Source organism: Camelus bactrianus, chromosome 8, assembly GCF_048773025.1.
Source record: "Camelus bactrianus isolate YW-2024 breed Bactrian camel chromosome 8, ASM4877302v1, whole genome shotgun sequence".
In the NCBI taxonomy this organism is placed as follows: Eukaryota; Metazoa; Chordata; class Mammalia; order Artiodactyla; family Camelidae; genus Camelus; species Camelus bactrianus.
Window position 1 is genome coordinate 64,634,121 of NC_133546.1, and position 20,648 is coordinate 64,654,768.

Sequence of the window (20,648 nt, forward strand, 5' to 3'; positions counted from 1 at the left end):
AGTTTACAATATATAATGAATTATTGGCCAATTTTGTGTTAGGCATGTCTCCACTGACTTCTCTCCATCCCATATTATTCTTAAAGTAAACCTCAGACCTTTTGTCATTTATATAACTATATTATTCCCTAGTTTAAAAGGCTATTGAGGTCACTTAGGCACTGTGTTTTGAGGAGTGTGTTTTTCTTTGGCTAGGATAAAGTTTTTATATTTCTTAGAAAAATTAATAGTTAGGATCAGCTTAATTTATTTTAAATTTCCCATCAAATAGATTGTATCTAGGTTTGTTGTACTGTTTAACCAAATAATATGAAGTGTTTTGAAATATACCCTGATGTCATTTCACTAATGAATGCAAATTAAAAACTATCAGAAGTCACAAGTTTTAAATTGAACAATTTTCTTTTGTATAGGCATTTTGTCATGTTTGTGGAGGACCCAGAGAAGAACAAAGCAGTTCCTGTCCTCAAGGAACTTGTGATCACGTTAGGGCATTAGGGAGCTTATCTTCAGTGTCTTTATCTTTGGTGTCTGTTTTTGTCATCAGAAGAATTATTTACATAGTGGTCTTTGGGTAGTAACATTTACTGATCAAAATAATTCTCAGTATATATTAATACCAAAATATTTCTTTGAACCTAAACTGTTTAGGTTACTACTTACTGATTTATCTTGGGCAAGTTACTAAATCTTGAACTTCAGTTTCATCTATTAAGAGAATAATATAAGTACCTTCCTCATTTTTTTTTTCTCCCAGGGAGTTTGAGTGATGAAAAAATTTTTCTTAAGTTTATTAATAGTACTGTTAATTCCTCCTATATCTGAAGCCTTTGGGTATCAGTTTAATTCCCTTATTGGGAAAGATAGGTTAGTAAGCATTAAAGCATCTATCAGCTCTGCTTTTACCATTTCCCACCAGTTTCTGCTGGAAAAACTGGATGACTGCCAGTCCTTTCAAGCTTGAAAGTGTCCTTGGATTTTCTGCTGTCCTAGGGGTTGCCATTCAGGTGTTACGATTTGGAGCTTTAGTTTGAAATAGGGTCTGGTCTGAATTTTGGACCTTCCTTTGCTTTGGGTTTCATTTCCCTTTAGAAATCCCCAGTCATCCTCACCAGCTTGGCTAGGAGAAGACAGGGAGTTATGTCCTGGGCCACCTTGCTCTTGGCTTGACTTTCTCATTATCAGAGTCCTTCTGATCAGTGATAGACATCTAATGTGGTAGATGCATTCCCACCAATCCACCACAGGAATGACAGTATCCCCACAAAAACCTCTTTCATCCATCTAGCATTCCCGTGTTGTGTTGCTGTTAACCGTCTGCATTTGTTTAGCACAAACTTCTTTCCTGTGGTCTTTTAACACTCCTTAAAGGGAGGGAATTGCAGAAGGGCTGCAGTGATAGGGGTGTTACGTCAGTTCTACTTCTGGCGACAACTGTGGTACTTAAGGTGTTAGATTGACAGGAAGAGACCATATAGAAAAACACATTTTAAATGTGTTTAAACACATTTTGTAGAAACTTTATAGCTATGAAATTTTAAAATTAAGTGTCAAAATAAATTATACAATAAATTGACACCCATTCTATCAGTTCCCGATTGCCAAAGATGAAAAACCGCAGCAGAAACTTTTTGTCTACCAAAAGCTGGAGTAGAAACAGCACATCTTATGCAGCCTTTCATTACCTCCTTGATTCCATGACATGATGCATGTTTATGTTTGTGGGTCCTGCTGTATCTGTTATCGCTATACCATTGTTCTTTAATATTGGTGGTTTTCTTACATTACTAATCTGGGAGAACTTGCTTTAATTTTCCCCATTTGTAAATGGAAGCACTGACTGAATCATAGGATTGTGTGGACTAAATGATATACTTTTTTTTTTTTTTTTGAGTGTCTAATGTGTGGTGGCAGTGATCTAAGTGTTAGGGACATTGTAACGAACAAGACAGAATCTCTTTTTGTTTGTTTCTTTTTTGTTATACTTAGATGCTATTTAATCAGCTAATGAATATACATACTATTTTGGGGACATATAAAGAGTTGCTCTTTAATAAATCAGATAGACTACACACTGCTCCTATTACCTTTAAATGAGTTTAAGATGAGCATATTAGAAAGTGTCAGAGACCACCAATATCTAGGGAGCTCTAAAGGCAAAAAAATGTCCCTAGTCCTTTATGCAGTTGGGGATACTTAGTATGTAGTCTTACAAGGGTCCAGTTGGCATATATAAAGTTTAGGACAAATTTATATAACTGGTAAAATAAACTCTCCAGGAATCTAACTTCCTGGGAACCTGTCTGTCACATTCATAACGAGGGACATTCTGCCCAGGAGCCTACCCTTCTTTCTCTTACAAAGTCCAAGCTCAGATTTCACATGGATTTATTGTATCTAACTTGAAAGTAGTAAGCAACATAATGTGTTAAGATTTTTACTCCTGAATTTTGTTTTATTTGTTAGCCCACTGACTTGAGTGTTTTTTGTTCATTGACAGTTCTTGTGAAATCTAGTATTATAACCATCTGAAACACAATGAAGTTAGAACTGATTTTAGTTTATTAAAATCTGTTGTTATGAGTTAAGAGGAGTAACCCAAAACAGTAACCCCAAACAGGATATTTCAGCATGTTACAGGTAGAGTTTAAAAACTTCATGGTTCATCTTAGCCTGTAACTACCCAGGTAAACTGTGTATGTGAATAGGCAGTGATGACTCACACCAGTTAAAATAGAAGTCTGAATAATTGTTGAATGCCCTAAAAGTTGTTCTTGAAAAGCAGTACATTGTGTATTTTAAAAAAACTGTAATAAAATAACAATAATATGAATTAAACATTTCTTTCTGTCCCCTCCTCCTCCCATCATATTTTAAAAGACAGTACGGTGAAGGCATAGGGTGTGCTAGCTGACTTAAATAAGTGGGACAGAAAATGTTTTATTTCATGTTTGAATTTGAATTGTGGAGATATAAAGCTACAGATTATTTTAAATTCATCTTTAAAACACACACACATGCATTCTCAGATTTTTTAAAAGATACAATTTAGCTACAAATGATGAGACCATGCTATAAAATTTTAAGTAGAAAAATATAAAAATGCATATCACATGAATAGAAATAAAAGAATGTAATTGTCTTAGTGTCAATAAGAGATACTGTAGAATTCAGGGCAAAAAGAGATGGAGCATTGGTGATCATATTTTATTTATATACCGTAAATACTAGTGTAAGTATTGTTCACCATTGCATAGAAATCTTTACAGCCCTTACCTGAATGTGGATTTTGGCTTTTTAAATCCAAAAAAAAGTGTATTTATGTATGTGTATGTGTATGTATGTGTGTGTGTGCATGTGTGTGTACGTACGTACACAGACACAGACCCAGATCTAGGGCCTTCGAGGCAACAAGACCTGCCTTACTATGGAAAACTTTCACATCTAGTCATTTTGATTTTAAATACCATTTATTTTATTTCTTCATGTTTTCTGGTTCTTCCTTATTCTACCAAGAATTGGATATTTGATTTCTCTTTGTTTTCTTCCATATGAGAAAAAAGTATGTATAAGCATAGGCGGTAATTGTTATTCAGTGTTTATTTTTTAATGTGTTTGGGTTTGATCATCTGACTTTCTGATAAATAGGAGTAAATTACTGATTACCGGTAAATGGCTAAAATATATGCATACATATCTCTCTCTATATATATACACACACATAAATTTTTTTCTTTTTTAGCATGGCGTTAGTTTGTATATTCAAGATAAAGAAGGCTTGTCAGCTTTGGATCTTGTAATGAAGGATAGACCAACTCACGTGGTATTCAAAAATACTGGTAAGAAAATCCCACGAATGTATTCCATTAAGGTACAGCTTAGAACATTTTAATGAAATCTGATAGTTGTATTTAATACCTGAGAAAATTTGTGTGTGGATATCTGCAAAGGACTTTTATTTTGGTATATGTTGGTTGATAATTTTGGTTTTCTGTTAGAACACTCTGATTCATTTTACATTTTTCAGTTTCAGTGTACATTTATGTCTATAAGGGTAAAAACACAGATTAAAAAGGGAAGGTAGTTAGAATTGTAACTACTGTAAGGTCGTCAGTGTGCATCAGGAAAGTACACCAGTCTTTGAGGTCGAGGGGAAAAGGAAGTGATTCATCTACCCACATGTTCTTCTGATTGCGCTTATCTTTCCAATTTTTTTGCCCTATGAGCTTTGGAAATGGAAATGGTGGAAAAGGAGAAGAGATTTAAATGAAGGCATTGTAATTTGGATTTAACTAGTGAGCAAGCTAAGAAAGGACACGTTCTTCATTTTTATTTCTACCTTGGGCATTATACTGCAAGTTACAGTTACAATTCCATTCAAGAACTAAGCCTTCCAAAATAGAAGTGAAGGTTTATATCATAATTAGCTGTGATTAAGTTTTATCCCAGTTTAAAGGATATTGCCCTAATCCCTAGTGTGATTTTGCATCTATCAATAACAAACTATATATATGTTTTAGTAACACTTTACATTTAAGTAAGTATACATATTATTTCATGGAAACTAAGTGGATATCGCAGGTGACATTTTACTCATTTGGCAGGTAAACTTCAGCTGGTAAAGAAGCAAGAGTCAAGTGTTATATTGCTTACATTGAGACAGGCCTGTGCTGATATGGATTTTCTGGTTTCTTTTCCTAGAGTTATATAATAAGTTAATAAATTCATAATTTTTAATAGATTCATAATTCAAAAGAGAGTATCAGTAGTATCTTTCTAAATATGGTCTTTAAATTATTTTTTGTAAAGAGTCATGTTGAGGTATAAACTGATTACTAGAGTATATCTATAATTGAACTATACTGATACTTGCTTTAAAATGTAAAAGAGTATAAAAACTGATCTTCATTTTAGATCCTACAGATGTCTACACTTGGGGAGATAATACAAATTTCACCCTGGGTCACGGAAGCCAGAATAGCAAATATCACCCAGAATTGGTGGATCTGTTCTCCAGGAGTGGGGTTTATATCAAGCAGGTATATATTAAAGTGTATTCTGAGTACTTTCAGAGATTAAAAAGAACTTTTGTATTTGATACCTCATCTTTTCATTTGGATTATGTTAACTTTGTTGAAGCTGCGATAATGTATTTGAATGAAGAAATTGATCAACAGAAATTTATTAATTCTATTTTAGATTTTGCTAGTCTTAATCATATTTAGACTGTAAAAATATCGTAAAACCATAAGATATTTGTGTAAGGAGTGTTAGAAATTAGAAGGCAATATACAGATATTAATTTAATTTTAAAAGGACAGAGCTTCTGTTGATTTTCTAGCTTTTTTTTCCATTAGAGTTCTTCAGATAGTTTCTCAAGTGAATTTGTTGTTGAAACTCAGTGTTAATTAGTTTCAGCTAAGTGAACCTGAGTTCTTAAATGTAAATTGTAAAATTTTCAATGATAATTGTAAATATTTGGTATTTGGTCTTAGTCATTATTCTGGATGATACGTTCCACTTGCATAGACTTTGGTAATGTTGACATACTCATCTTCCACTGTAATGGGGGCTGTGTGTGTGTAATTTTATCTCTAGCCTCAGCCTTTCTGTTGAGCTTCATGTCAGTTGTACTTTGGATATTCTTTCAAAGTTTTTAAATTTAACTGTCTGAAGCGCTATTTTTGCCACTCCTAAACATTGTGTAATTTTTGCAGACATAAATCTCAGTTTCTGAATCCTGAGAATTATACCTCAAAACATGTCTATTGAGTTAATTTCTGTGTATTTTTTTTCCCTGATGTAATTGTTAATATCATTCTCCCTTAATTCCCCCAGCTATTTGGATGATAAATCATGTCGCCATCATATTTAGGGCTCTGTAGAACACTGTTCTTCACACCAAGTCATTACTTAATGTATCACAACTACCAATTTAAAAAAATGAAATGAAGAATTAAACTCTAGAGAATATTAAAGTTTAAGAGGCCAGGAACAGGAGCCTACATGGGAACGCAGAGTGATAGAGAAGAAGAGATTAGAGTGGTGTCATGAAAGCTAGGATTCTGGTTGTCCATCTGCATAGATCTGGAGGGCACATAGGATACAGAAAGGACTTGGGATGGACAAGAGTCTCTAATGAATGTGAGGCATGCTGTTAGAGCAGGGCTCGCTGCTTTTCCTCACCTAGTTCAGCGTCTTTGGTTGACATGGCTAAAAGGGCACAGCATACTGTTGCTCTCCTGTGAGCTCTCTCCATTCCACCTTCTCTCCCTCGCTCTTCTTCCCCTTCTCTCAGTTTTAAACAGAACTTGAATAGGTCCTCAGGATCCATCCATCAGCAGCCACTAATGACTGATCAGAGTTGGGGCACTTAGAAAGGCATCTGTTTGCCTTTTCCAACTTAGTACATGATATAGTCATGTTTCATGAGCTGAGATTTTTACACAAGAGTGAAGAAATGATGGTGGCACTAGGAAACAGGCTGATTGTACTTTTCGATCCTAAGGTATATGTGCTATAGAAGAATTGAGCATATTCCAGTTGGTAGGGTTATGGATGAAACAGTATACCCAGAGAGAAAGCTACATTTCAGTTAAGGTAAGGAAGTGAGAGTATTTTGGGAAGAAGATAAGAATGTAAGGAATTTTATTTACCACATAGTGAGGGTTGAAACACAAGCACTGTGGATGGGTTTGAGAGGCAGGAAAGCAGTGTAAATTTTCAGTCAGAAAAAGGGAAGCAAGTTTATGGGAATGTTTAATAAGTACCTGTTATATAGGGAGCCCCACTAGTCACTGAAAAAGGGCTGGTTCTGTAGTATAGTACCAAATGAATTAACTGCCATGGGACAGAGATTATAATTATTAGCATAATACATTCCTGAAAATTAACATGAAAAGCCATGATCAGTTACCTCCTTAAAATATTCGGAGGTTTTAAAGTTGGAGGTCTTAAACTCTGGTATTGGTTGTTTGATAGAAGTCAGAAATTTAGAATGGCATTCTGGTATTGAATATGGAATTGAACAAAATGTATTGTTTCTGGTTTCATAAAATAATTTTTCCCTTATAAATTTTAACTATTACAAATTTGAATACAATTTTGAGTTTTATTTTTAAACTTCAGATATTTGTGGTACAGCTAAATAAGATAATGACTTTTTGCCCTATGATAGGCACATGTATTTACAGAACTCGACAGGTGGTTTAAGGTTATGTGCAAATAGAGCTTGCAATTTGGCTTATAATTCAGCTTGTAATCTTCTAATTTCCAAAGGATCATGACTTTCTGGAAAATAATTCTAGGACTTTTTAATAGCCCAAGTTAGAAATATTTATGGATGGCATAAGAAATACAATTGCAGATAAAAAAGGAGGGAAAAAAAGGAATTTTTAAATAGTATTAAGTTAAAATAAGTACACTGAATATTAGATGCATTGAAAAATAGCAGAGTGTGGCCTGCAGGTGAGGTATGTAAATACATGCATGTTTAAAACTGTTTTGGGTCTCCTGTTACTGCATTCTGCTGATGCAGTTCAGCTGTTTCCGTACCCTTTCTGGTAAGAATGTGTGAGAATGGAAGTGTTTTTGTTAGAGAGCAAGGAGGGTTCTGGGAAGGAAGCAGATAAGAAAGGAAGTGGGGAAGAGAGAAAAGCTTGAAGATAAGTATAAAATTATTTAAAGCCATACAATGATATTAAATATAGACAAAATCAGAGATATAAAAAGGACATACTGTTTACCCCTCACTGCCTGTTTGTAGGTGATGTTTTGAAAAAATAGTCTTAAGCTATTTCTGTTATTTTTCTTTGATAATAGTGGTAATCATTATATTTCTCACTTACTTTGTTCTTGTTTGGGATTTTATGAAATTGGAAAATATCTGGCTATTAGTTTTTGAATGCTTAAGATTTACATTTTCCTTTGTTTAGTCTCTTCTCTGGGTAACACATGCTTAATTCCTTCTAAATTTTTTTTCCCCAATGTGAGGATTTTTAGATATAGTTTTAAGATAGACCACCATATATTTAAAATTTTTATTACAGAAGACTTTGAAAATATATGAAATGGAATAGTATAATGAATCCTAATGTACCCATTATCTAGATTAAATAAGTCATAATATTCTGTTATATTTCATTTTTATAAGATAAAGGATATTTTATTTAGAGAAGTTGAATAATATTCTCTTATTTTCCTATAGGTGGTGCTTTGTAAATTTCACTCGGTGTTTCTGTCTCAGAAAGGGCAGGTTTATACCTGTGGTCATGGTCCTGGAGGACGTTTAGGCCATGGAGATGAACAGACATGCTTGGTAATTGAAATGTCATTATACAGTTTAGGTAACTTTGGCAGAATTTGATAAACTGGAAGCTTTAGTTAACTAAAAATTTTTTGTAACAACTATAAGGAGAAAATAATATACCAATTGATAATAGATTTTAGAAGATAGATTACTTCCCTGATGTATCATGTTCAACTTAAGGATTTAGATATGATGCAAAATTCTAAAGCAGCAAAGAAAAATTATATCTTATAACAAATACTGAATTAGGAAAGTATATAAATAAGCTTTAAAACATTTCTGTGGTTGAAATTTGAAGTCAAACTAATTGTAAAACCCTTTTCCTGCAGCAGTCTAGGTTTTTATTTGGTTTTAACATCTCATTAAGGTATTTGTGATCTAAAAATTGAGCCAGTATTTTCATTGTATAATCACAAAATTGGCTCTTGTGCTACTGAAACTTACTGCTAATTGGAAGCGACCTAATAATCATTACATTCAAGAAAATACCTCACTGGGTTATTTTTACGATAATTTTTTTTTGAGGGGACTACTGATACATTCATCACTGATTAAGGGATGCTTTAAAACGGAGAGGGAACTGTGATAATTGCTCCCAGTTTTTGAGGGCATATTGTGTTCTAGGCATCGTTCATGCTTCCCATGCAGTGTCATTCCCTTGGCTTCAGCCCTCCAGCAGCCTGTGAGGCGGTAGGCATTACTGTCCTCGTTTTACACACAGTGACAGTAGCAGTGACGGCAGTCATTTCTCAGTGGCTTGCTCTGAGAGCCAGAGACCGCTGTGTTTGTACTTACCAACTCTTACTCCTTACACTGATCTTACCATCATCTAAAATATTACTGTTATTTTCTGTTCAGATGAAGAAAATGAGGTACAGAGAGGCTAAGAGATTTGCTTGAGGTCAAATAGCTAGTAAGTGACAGAATTAAGATTTGAACCCAGTCCGGATGGCTCTAAAGGAATATGATATTGGATGTTTGGTTATTCCTTGAAGGGATGCATTGATTCCTGTATTTTTATTTATTTCTTTACTCTGCCAATGAATACTTTGACTGAAGAGCTCCTTTATTCATGCCAGACAAATTTGCACTTGGTGTATGATATATGATAAGGGCTCAAAAATCATTTGTTGAATCAAATTATTTTATTGAAATGTCTTACCGGGGTTTTGTATTTTACTCACAAAGCAATGTCCATATCCTGTTAGACTCATCTTCCCCTTGCTGAGTTATAGAGTTTGCCTATGATAGACAGCCATATATGTCATGTCATTTGGGACGTGGTATCATCAGATTCTATTTTTGTATAAATGGCTAATGTAATATAGTAAAGTTAATTTTATCTTGTAGGTCCCTAGGCTTGTGGAAGGACTGAGTGGTCATAATTGTTCTCAAGTGGCAGCTGCTAAGGATCATACTGTTGTACTAACTGAAGATGGATGTGTTTATACGTTTGGTCTAAATATTTTTCATCAGTTAGGAATCATTCCTCCACCTTCCAGTTGCAGTGTTCCTAGACAGGTAAACTTCTTTAAACAGTAAGATGACCATTTGTTATAAAACCTATATGGACAAAAAGATGGAAGGTATTGACAGCAACGTATTTTACTTATACTCCGTGGTATGTATTTCAATGGTATCTATTTTCCCAGGAGGAATTAAGCATAGTACAAATTAGCATTTATTTAGAGTAAGAAAGAATGCACCTGGGAAATTAGGCACCACACCACCTTCAGTTCAACTTTTAAGTGTTCAAGCAGAATCATTTCCCATAACTAATGTGTTTTCAACTCATAAAATTTTGCATTTCAGGTGTTTAATTTCTTCACTGGTTTAATCCTCTGGGTTTAAAATTATTACTAGAAATACTTTATTATTATTATTATTATTAAGAAGCTTTACGATCCAATACTTTCCCATTCTGGATGTCTAATGAATCAATAGGAATTACTCCACAGTAATTAGAGGTAGTCACCAATCTGTGGTACTTTTTAGAAGATCCATTTTCCCCAAAAAGCTGTGGAATTTGTAGATATTTAATCATTTTGTAGACTTCTTTAGGAATGGTAGATTTTACTTCCATATTTATTCTCATTGTGTGGCTACCTTGGACCTCTGGGTTGATACGGACATTTCCAGTATTCTTAAGTGGGGGCAGTTTTGTACCCTAGAAGCCATTTGGCAATGTTTAGAGACATTTTTAGTTGTCACAAATGGGTGAAGTGGTGAGAGTGGTGCAACTGACATCTGGTGGGCAGAGTCCAAGGACGCAGCTTAAACCTCCTACGATACACAACAAAATCCCCCACAGAGAATCATCTGGTTCAGACTGTAGTGTCACTACTGAGAGACTGAGATATGTCAAATTTAAAAGCACCCTATTTTCAAGTAAGTATGAGAATGCCTGTTTTATGTATTGCTTGTTAACAAGTTTAATTATTTTGTTTTTATACCACGTCAGTTTTTTATATGTTAAAACTACTGCCTTGAAGTGGTTGCATCAAAATATCTTGTGTTCTGAGAAAAGCTGGGTCTCATTGTTAGTGCTGAGATTTACTGGCAACAAATGCCATTAGTACTTGAGGGGGTACTGGAGCAAGTTTGCCATATATTTGCTCCCCTAGTCTACTGAGTCTTTGAAAAATTGTACTAGTTCTTGGATACGTCATCTGAAATCTTATTTGTCTTTTGAGTAGATGCAGGCGAAATATCTGAAAGGAAGGACGATCATTGGGGTAGCAGCGGGCAGGTTTCATACAGTGCTATGGACTAGAGAAGCTGTTTACACTATGGGACTAAATGGTGGACAACTGGGTAAGAAATCTGTGGTGACAATATCTGAAAAGTAAATTGGATTCTTAAAACAGATACTTTGTGATTTGTTTATTTGTGCAATTTTTTTAGGTTATTTACTAGATCCCAATGGAGAAAAATGTGTAACTGTTCCTCGTCAAGTCTCTGCCCTTCATCATAAGGACATCGCTCTGTCTTTGGTTGCTGCCAGTGATGGGGCCACTGTCTGTGTCACCACAAGGGGAGATATATACTTACTTGCAGACTATCAGTGCAAGAAGATGGCTTCTAAGTATGTGTATTTCTGGGAAAGAAACATACTTTAATGATAGTTCAACTCTTCCGGCAGCTGTCTGAGTATCAGCTTTATGCTAAGCTCTGAAATGTCAAATGGAGAAAATTGAATGGTGGGAAAGTCAGTTGTTGCCTTTGATAATCTTAGTCTTTTGGCAAACATCCAGTGAATATATGTAAAAATCTTTGTGGGTTATAAAACAGTATTTCCAAATAATGGTTAAATATGACTATAAGTTCCCATTTTTTTATGCTTCAGGTGCACAGAACTCAGTTAATTGTAATTCTTGGTTCATGACACAATCCTCATTGGTTCCTGTGTAGTCTTTTATGTGTTATACACTAATTTTTAAAAAAATAGTTAATCATATACTGTGGACCCTCTACTCAGTCCAAATATTTATACCTAACTGGTGTATTTTTTACCTTTGTATAGTCAGTCATTATCTGAAAGCACACTGTAGTAACATGCAGTAAACAGGCAGTTGGCTGTCTAATCAAAATGTCAGTTAAATTAAAGCAGGGAATCCTGACACTTAAGGTTTAAGTCTAGGTAGTTCCATCAGCTGAAGTTCCCTGTCTTTTGTGCATAAACCATACTTAAAATAGGTTACCTCTGGTTTCATTTTGAATGATTTAAGGAGCAAGTCCTTAAAAACAATTGTGAAGTAAGTTAAGGGCAGAATCCTATATTTTTCATACATTTTGAGTCTAATATAGTTGATTAATCCTACCTGATTTGACAGCATTTTTTTTTACTTCTCATATTTAGTGTTATTTAAAAGTATTCAGCCTTTATAGAAAATATTCTTTTCAGACTAATATTTCATTGGTTTACATAGTATTTCTTTATAACTGTAGTAATAAATACAAATAGAGAAATAGATCTTTGAACAGATACAATAGCTCAGTTAGTGGAAGCAGAAGTATGCAGGAATTCTAGAGGGTAGCAGTCTAACTTTTAAAACTATGGGTGATTTAAGTTGAAATGCAACAAAATGTGCTTTTGTTAATGCAAATGAGATGGTAGCTTTATAAACAGATACCATCCATGAGGTTAGCTCATGAGCAGAAGATGTCAACCATCAATCAACACAACTTTTATGTGTAGCAATTGGAAGGTTATCATTTATAGGCCATATTTCAGTTCAGTGTGAGCATACATGTTAGAACTGACTAGGTTTTTTCTGAGCATGCGGTGATTTGTGTGAAGTTAGGTTTCGTTTTTAACATTTAAAACTTGTCTGGATAACATTAAATTACATAAATATAAGTTACATCCAAGTTTTCACTAAGAAAATTCTTTTGTTATAGGTTGCTACAACAGTAATTTTGAAAAGAAAACTTTTTTAAAAAATACAGGAAGTATACCTAAAAGAGGACAGTTATTGGAGTAGTAGCAGGCAGGTTTCACACCATGCTGTAGGCACATCACATGCAGATATAATGACAATGAGTTGGCTAGTGGATGAGTTATTAAATTAGCAGTACTGAAATTTTTATGGTAGCTGTATTTACTTAAGGTTTTCCATATTTTAATTTAAGGATTTCTATTTAGTGTTGAGGTTTAAATTTTTTGTTAAAATGCAAATAAATTTAGGAGCCTTTTAGCTTATCAGTTATTTAATCTAGAGTGACTGTGTACATGAGCAAGTGGGGTTTTAGGTATTTAATGTGTGTATTTGTGTAGGTAGAGGCTTTTGGGCAAGAAGGACTTACCAAAGAAAAAAGTGGCCTTGTGTAGGGGAAACTTAAAAAAAGGAAGGACTAAGGATACCGAAGGCCAAATTGTCTAATTTCACCTTTCACAGTAATCACCCTGAATTATTGTTTGAATAGTAATTTCTTTAAAATTGAGCTTGTGTATTTTAGAGGGCATATTAATCTAGATTTTTTTTTTTTCCACCCAGACAACTAAACTTGAAAAAGGTTCTTGTATCTGGGGGGCATATGGAATACAAGGTTGATCCTGAACATTTGAAAGAAAATGGGGGTCAGAAAATTTGTATTCTTGCAATGGATGGTGCTGGAAGGGTGAGTATATATATATTTACACAAAAGCATAGTAATCTTGTTCTCAGTTGATGACTGTAGGGGACCTGGTAATGTGGAAATGTATTGTTGTGATGGTGACAAATTCTGTTGACTTTGTTTCCCTACTTGTTTTTGATGTCCAGTACCAAATTAGTTTGGAGCTGGTTTTTCAAAGCAAAATATGACATTTTACGAATGTTGCACAGTACTGCTTTGTTAAACAGTAGTTTAATTTACTATACTTAAAATAGAAATAAGGGATTTTGGTGGGTTATTTAATATTACACTGAGTACTGAGAAATGACACTGAATTGCATAGATATGAGTCATAGAACTACTCCTAAAAAAAACTAAAAGCTGAGCTGACAGTATTAAAAATTCAGTACATAATTGGAAAATTTTGGGCTTTAAACAGATATACACATAATATATATATGCAGAAATTATTACTATCATATATAAGAGATAATGTTTTAGATCACTATACAAAGAATCTCTTACTTTTTATTTAAATTTAATTCTAATTTTTATTTATCTAATAAAATTATTAAAAATATGTATATTACACATTAAAAACACTGAAAAAATTTTACACTGACTAGAAAAATACAGATTGCTTTCTGCTTCTTGTTTATAAAATAGAAACATACAAAAAATGTTCTCTGAGGTTTATGAAGTGCTATAAAAATTGACATTTTAGAAATTGAAGGATTAATCAAAAAGCTGCATCTACTGGTACATTACAGACATAAATCTATTATAGTTGATCATTTTATTAGAGGGAACTATATTTAAGAAGTGGATATCTAACTTGTACTAATAGAAGGAACCAGAGGCATGGGATTACATTTGAAAAGTTGAATATAAAAACATTTGACTTTGGAATGTATTTCATTTACATTAATAAGGATCTAGCTTATTTATACCTGTGGGTATTTACTCCCTATAAAATTCAGTACTTTCCTGTCAAAATGAAAATCAAGCTCTAAGGAATCAGTCAGCATAATCTGTTTTTTGTGTACCTTTAACTTTTGAGAGACTTTGGCAGATATCATTCTGTGCTCTAAGTTTCTTAATTATAAGGGGATTGAACTTTTAAAAATCAGCAGTATTAATTTTTCAAATGAAATCTTACTTGGAACGCCAATCTGTGAAGCAGATAAAAGGGCTGCTGCTCTGGATAAAGCTGGATTGGGAAGCCCAGCCCCCTTCTCCCATCATTCTCCATCCCTGAGCAGCAGCCCCTGAGTCGTTTCTCAGGAACTCTAGGCTTTGCAGAACCACTTGGAAGCCATTGAACTCTATGATGATTTTTCTATCTCTAAGATTTTTGTCTTAGTTATTTTAGTTATGCCTACATCTCTCGCTCTCTCTCTTTTTTTTTTCCATTGAAAGTAAAGTTTGGATTTTCATACGGTGATTTTCATTCCTTTTGTAAATAGATGGTATTACAACAAGTTTTAGCATTAAGATTTTTGTTTTTCTTTAGCCTTGTTGCAGATCTATTTGCCCCAAACGAGTAATACTGAAAATTACTTGAGAAGTATCTTTGAAGCATTTTTAGTGCTTCATGTTTGCTTGATGTACACTTTCTGAAAGACATAGTTCCTTAAGCCATCTTGACTTTTATAGTATTTATCTTTTTCTATGAAAGTATGAACATTGGAACATATTGATCAGAGCTTCTGTTTTAGAGATAATATCTCTTGGTTTCAGTTTTTGGTTGTTCAGATGCTATATTGCTTTCTATTCCAATGTAATTTGGTTTTATCTTAGGTATTTTGCTGGAGATCAGTCAGCAGTTCTCTGAAGCAGTGTCGATGGGCCTATCCACGCCAAGTCTTCATTTCTGATATTGCTTTAAGTAGAAATGAAATTCTTTTTGTCACACGAGATGGAGAGGGATTTAGAGGGAAATGGTTTGAAGAAAAAAGAAAGAGTTCTGAAAAGAAAGGTTAGTTCATGTATGTGAATGGCATATAAGGGTACCTTTTAGTTAATGTTTAATTTTGTAAGTATTTGCCATTAGGTTTAATTGACAAGTATAATTAGGTTTTTTCCCCTGTGTCTCTTTTGATTTTGGTTTGTGTGTGTACAGGTAAACAAAGGGAATTCTAGCCACTTAAATCTGGAGTTTTTCATCCTTTTATCTGTCTCAGTATGCCCTGAGGTCATGGTACCTTCCCTTCAGTAACAGTGGCTCATTATTGTCAATCATTAGCCTTGAAAAAAAAAAAAAACTCCCTAGATGGTTTTGAACCATCTTCCAAGCTATTTTTTTTTTCTCTCCCCAAATTGAGAATTGAGTGGCTTATGTTCTGTTTTTCTGTTATTGTTTTTGTTTTGTTTTATTTTACATATTTGTATATATAAGACTAAAAATTTAAAAGATATCTTAGGACTTAGACGAAAATCACAGGAAGAATAAAATGTTTTTGTTCATTGAGAATTTTAAAAAGTACCAGTTTTATTAAATAATTGCTGAATAATTAGAAGTTTTATTCATTCCTTGACTAATATAGAGGATTGCTTTAATTAAGATTCCACTATTGAAAATTAAAGTTAATCTGTTTGATTTTTTTTTCCTTCCAGAAAAACTAGAATTCATTTACTTCTTTACATCTCATTGCTCCCACCCCAGCCCAAATCATATCACACGTGTACTGCAAAAAATAAGCTTTCTTATTTCCACTCTTGTTTCCTTTTATCTGTTCTCTTACCAGAGTGAGCTTTTACTGTCTGATCCTAATATTATTGTGTCTAAAAACTCTTTGATGGTTCCCTCATTTTCTAGACATGGCCTATAAGGCCCCTGGCTCTGACCCTTGTTTGTGTCTCTGAACTCCTCTTGAGTTCTCTCCCTCTCACTTACTATTGTTCTCTAGACACACTGACCTTCAGGTTTTCATTCTTGTCCAGGGCCTTTCCTAATTTTTCACATCTCATCTTAATTTATACCTCATCAGAGATGTTTTCTCTGATTCCTCAATCTAAGCTTAGTTATGCTGTTTCACTTTTAATGTTCCCTTTGTATTCTCATCATGCAGCCTATCGTTACGCGTTTTTATGTATTTATCTTTGTGATTAATTTTTCCAATGCTTCTCTCCTATCAGACTGTAAGATGGCAAGGACTATGTATGAGGTCTTTATATCCTTACTGTAGAATCCAAGTTTCCACTATAATCTTTAGCACATAGTAGTTCTCATTAAGTCCTGTGTTGAATGAGTAAATCAGTTATTATATGCTAAAAGACATATAAGGAGCATTTATAATTACTCAGAAAATTATAAACATTGTTCAAAATTATAAAGCCACAAAAGCATGATTTCTGGGTAGTTTATTGATTTTTTGTATTTTATTTCTTTATAGATTAATTAAGTCTGTCAACATTTAAGGGCTATGTTTTAGTTATACAAAAATATATAAGATGGGCCCCTCAGACATTCATGATTTTGCAGGGCCAGTAGGTATGTATACAAATTTACGTTTCATGGAGACATACTAATATGCACATCATAAGTCTTTTAAGAGCACAGAAATTGGGATAACTGACTGTCGGGGAAGATTAGTAAAGCCCCCATGACACTGAAATGAATGAATTTGAGAGAGTAACCGGAATGCAGGTTCAACTTGTAAATGTTGGAAGTCCTTAGAATCGTGTCTTCGTCATACTTGGTGTTCTAAAACTGAATTCATGATCTCATGCTGCCGCATCTGCTTTCCAGTGTTTTCTAAGAAAATGGTAAATGGTTATCTTTGACACCGCACGTTTCCTCACCCTCTACATCCCATTAGTCAGCACGTTTTGCCACTTTTGTCTCAAATATTTCTGAAATCTCTACTTTTCCCTAGTTTCATTGCTACAACTTCAGTCTATAGTGTTCTTTTTTTCCCTCTGGACTCTGAGTTTCCTAAAGGATCTTTTTTATTTTTATTTACTTTAAACATTTTTCATACTACATACAGGCAGAATCATTTCTTTGCATGCACATTTCATATTTTTCCTCGTGGCCTTGATCTGACTTATAATGATAAAATCAGTTAATATCTGTCTTCTCTGCTAGATGGCATACTCCAAGATGGAGGGACATGTCTGTCTTGTTCACTGCTGTATCACTAGGGATAGACTGATAATCACTGTAGCACAGTAGCACAGGGTGGTCACTCAGGTATTTACTGAATAAATGAAAGGAAGGGAGCGAGCAAATAAATAGATTAGATGAAGATGCTAAATTTAAATATTTTTAATGGAAACTGAGGTATTTTAAAAGGTAGTATAACACTATATTTGCTTTTTAGAGACCTTTGGTTGCAATGTGGAGGATAAAATCATGGATAATTGAGAACTGACTCACCAAAATTTCCTTTATAATACAACCAGTATGTATAGGGTGTAAATTGTGTTGAAGAGAGAGAGGATGTAGTTCTTAAAAAGGACTTAATGCATACAAAAGATAGTTACATATTCTCCCAATTGTTTTTCTATTCCATATACTCCTAAATTGTTTTTTAACAATGTCAATAAAGCCTTGGTTAATAGAAGTTTATCTTTTTTCTTTTTAGCAGAGATCTTATCAAACCTTCATAATGCCTCACCAGATGTATCTTGTGTCTCTGATATAAATAGTGTATATGAAAGAATTCGACTTGAGAAACTAACTTTTGCCCATAGAGCTGTTAGTGTCAGCACAGATCCAAGTGGATGCAACTTTGCAGTCTTGCAGTCAGATCCTAAAACAAGGTACGCTTGTATATATTAAATTTCATTTTTACAAGGAATAATCACTGGTTTTTTTTGCTTTCAATAGCCCCTGGAGAAAATTTGAAGAGCTCTTGCCAAGTCTTGTGGTGACTTTAGACATATAATCATGTTACCAGGATAACTCAAAGGTGGAATTTGTTGTATTGGAAATGATGTGTTCCTTTTAGTTGGTGAACTGATATTTATGGAACCTATTGAAGTTATATACATATACACACAAAATTTTTCTTGTCTTTAGTACTTTGTGGTATACTCTAGGTTCTCAGATTCTAAGAAATATAAATACTTGTGTAATTTACAAAAATTTCTAACCCTTGAATACAATGAGAAATGACAAAAGAGGAGGTGGTGTAGAGTCGTCTAGAGGGCATTGAGAATCTCAGTGCAACTCTTCTGTCATATTAGTATAGAGATGACAGGTTAAGATAAGTATCAAGGGTATTAATAAAGGGGGAAAAAGTCCTAGGAACTCGGTGACCGCCCCTTCTGGTTTGACCATTTCTGTCCCATATTTAGCAATGAAAGTCTCCTCTCTCGGGAAGACCAGGGGCAGGGGTTGGTCACCCTACCTGGAAGGGTGAAATGTAGATTGGGAAGGTATGATGACATTCTTACAGTACTGAAAGAACTGGGGTTACAGACTGATATGTGGCTGTGTTGTGTGTATTTCTCTTTACTTCCTTAAGTTTCTAACTTGATCTGGGGCCTGAAGTGTTTACTCACTTATTTGTATATGTGTTTCTTCACTTGTGAAATAAAAGGACATAAAAGAGGAAAAGGTTGAGCACTCTACTCTTTTTGAATGTTTTTAGTTATGCTTTTGATCATTTAAAAAATTTCTGTGAGTCATTTGAATTTATATCCTAGTATTTCCTTACAGAAATTAGAAAACACTACTTTCAGAGGAAAACTTAATTGTCATTTTAGTTTAGGAAAAAAAAATACATAAAGGAATAGAAAAAATTTAAAGAGTGATAACAGTATCTAAGACTGTAATAGTCTTAGGTTTTTGGAAGTACCAAATTTAAAATTTTCTAAGCTTAATAAATAAAAAAGAAATTACACTTTAAAAGGAAAATTGGCTAGGGATACTTTTGGGTTGTTTTTGTTTTCTTGAAAGTAAAAGTAATTTTTGTTTTATTTCTAGCCTTTATGAAATTCCAGCTGTGTCCTCATCCTCCTTTTTTGAAGAGTTTGGCAAACTGCTGAGGGAAACAGATGAAATGGATAACATCCATGATGTGACATTTCAAGTTGGCAATAGAATCTTCCCTGCACATAAATATATTTTGGCAGTACGTTCTGAATTTTTCCAGAAATTGTTTCTTTCAGATGGTACTACTTTAGACTTTACAGATGTTTACCGGAAAGATGAAGATTCTGCAGGGTGCCATCTCTTTGTGGTAGAGAAGGTTCACCCTGACTTGTTTGAATACCTTTTACAATTTATATACACAGATACTTGTGACTTTTTAACTCATGGCTTCAAACCAAGAATAAATTTAAACAAAAAAACAGAAGAATATCAGGGCACTCCAAATTCTCATTTGAATGAAATGAATTCCCACGAAGATAATCAGAAGACAGCATTTGAAGTTTACAAAAATAATCAAGCTCATACAATTAGTGAAAAGCAGAAAAGCAAATCCAGATCTTCCAAAAAAGTGAAAAATGTTGGGGAAGATGACCCTGTAAGAATGTTGCAAAATGTTGCAAGGAAATTTGGTTTCAGTAATTTGAATAGTAGGTATGACTCCTTAATATCTGTTCATGTACCTCATTCTGTCCGCCTTTTAAAAATTCTCTATTTGTTTTTCTTCTGCTTTGCTTTGCTTTGCTGCTGCTGCTCCTGCTTCTTCTTCTCCTCCCCCACTCCCCCTTCTATCTTCCTTTCTCCGCTGCTCTCTCCCCCTTCCTTCCCCACTCTCTACCTCTTCCTTCCCTTCTCCCTCCCCTTGCCCCCCCACCTCCTCTTTGGGGGGGTAGTAATTTGGTTTATGTTTATGTAATTATCATTATTTTTCTAAATGGAGGTATTGAGGATTGAACCCAGGACCTCATGCATGCTAAGCATGCACTCTACCACTTGAGCTATACCGTCCCCCTTCTTTCTTTTCGTAGACCTGTTTCTGTATTTTCTGTAAAGCTATCTCTCTGGGATTCCCTGGATTAAAACATTAAAGGATGGGAAGGCTGTTAGTGGGTTTGAACTCTCAGTGGTATTTGTATAATGGATCTGGAGAGGCAGGCGGTGTAGTATTCTGGGAAGTGTACTGTCTTTGGAGTTAGAAAGACCTGTATATGCCTCATAGCTCTACTGTGATGAGCTCAGGCAAGTTTCTTATTTCTTTGAACCTCAGTTTCTCTATATAAAAAGGGAGGCATAATACTGACCTAATATTGTTGGTGTAGTTAGGTCATATAGCATGTGTAAAGTGCCTAACACAGTATTTGT

At 34.2% G+C, this 20,648-nt stretch overlaps 1 protein-coding gene across 2 annotated transcripts in view; it reads left to right on the plus strand.

Annotated features, from left to right (window-relative positions):
• Nucleotides 1–20,648, plus strand: part of IBTK (inhibitor of Bruton tyrosine kinase) — an 81,081-nt gene that overhangs the window by 11,455 nt on the left and 48,978 nt on the right. The window contains exons 3-12 of one of the 2 annotated variants that reach the window (XM_074368697.1): nt 3,743–3,839; nt 4,915–5,039; nt 8,207–8,317; nt 9,659–9,829; nt 11,005–11,122; nt 11,213–11,393; nt 13,306–13,429; nt 15,206–15,383; nt 17,998–18,172; nt 19,341–19,940. In XM_074368697.1, the coding sequence (XP_074224798.1) occupies nt 3,743–3,839; nt 4,915–5,039; nt 8,207–8,317; nt 9,659–9,829; nt 11,005–11,122; nt 11,213–11,393; nt 13,306–13,429; nt 15,206–15,383; nt 17,998–18,172; nt 19,341–19,940 (1,880 nt within the window). Of the gene's footprint in view, nt 1–3,742; nt 3,840–4,914; nt 5,040–8,206; nt 8,318–9,658; nt 9,830–11,004; nt 11,123–11,212; nt 11,394–13,305; nt 13,430–15,205; nt 15,384–17,994; nt 18,173–19,340; nt 19,941–20,648 lie in introns of both variants that reach the window. The other variant, XM_074368696.1, reaches the window with a different exon arrangement.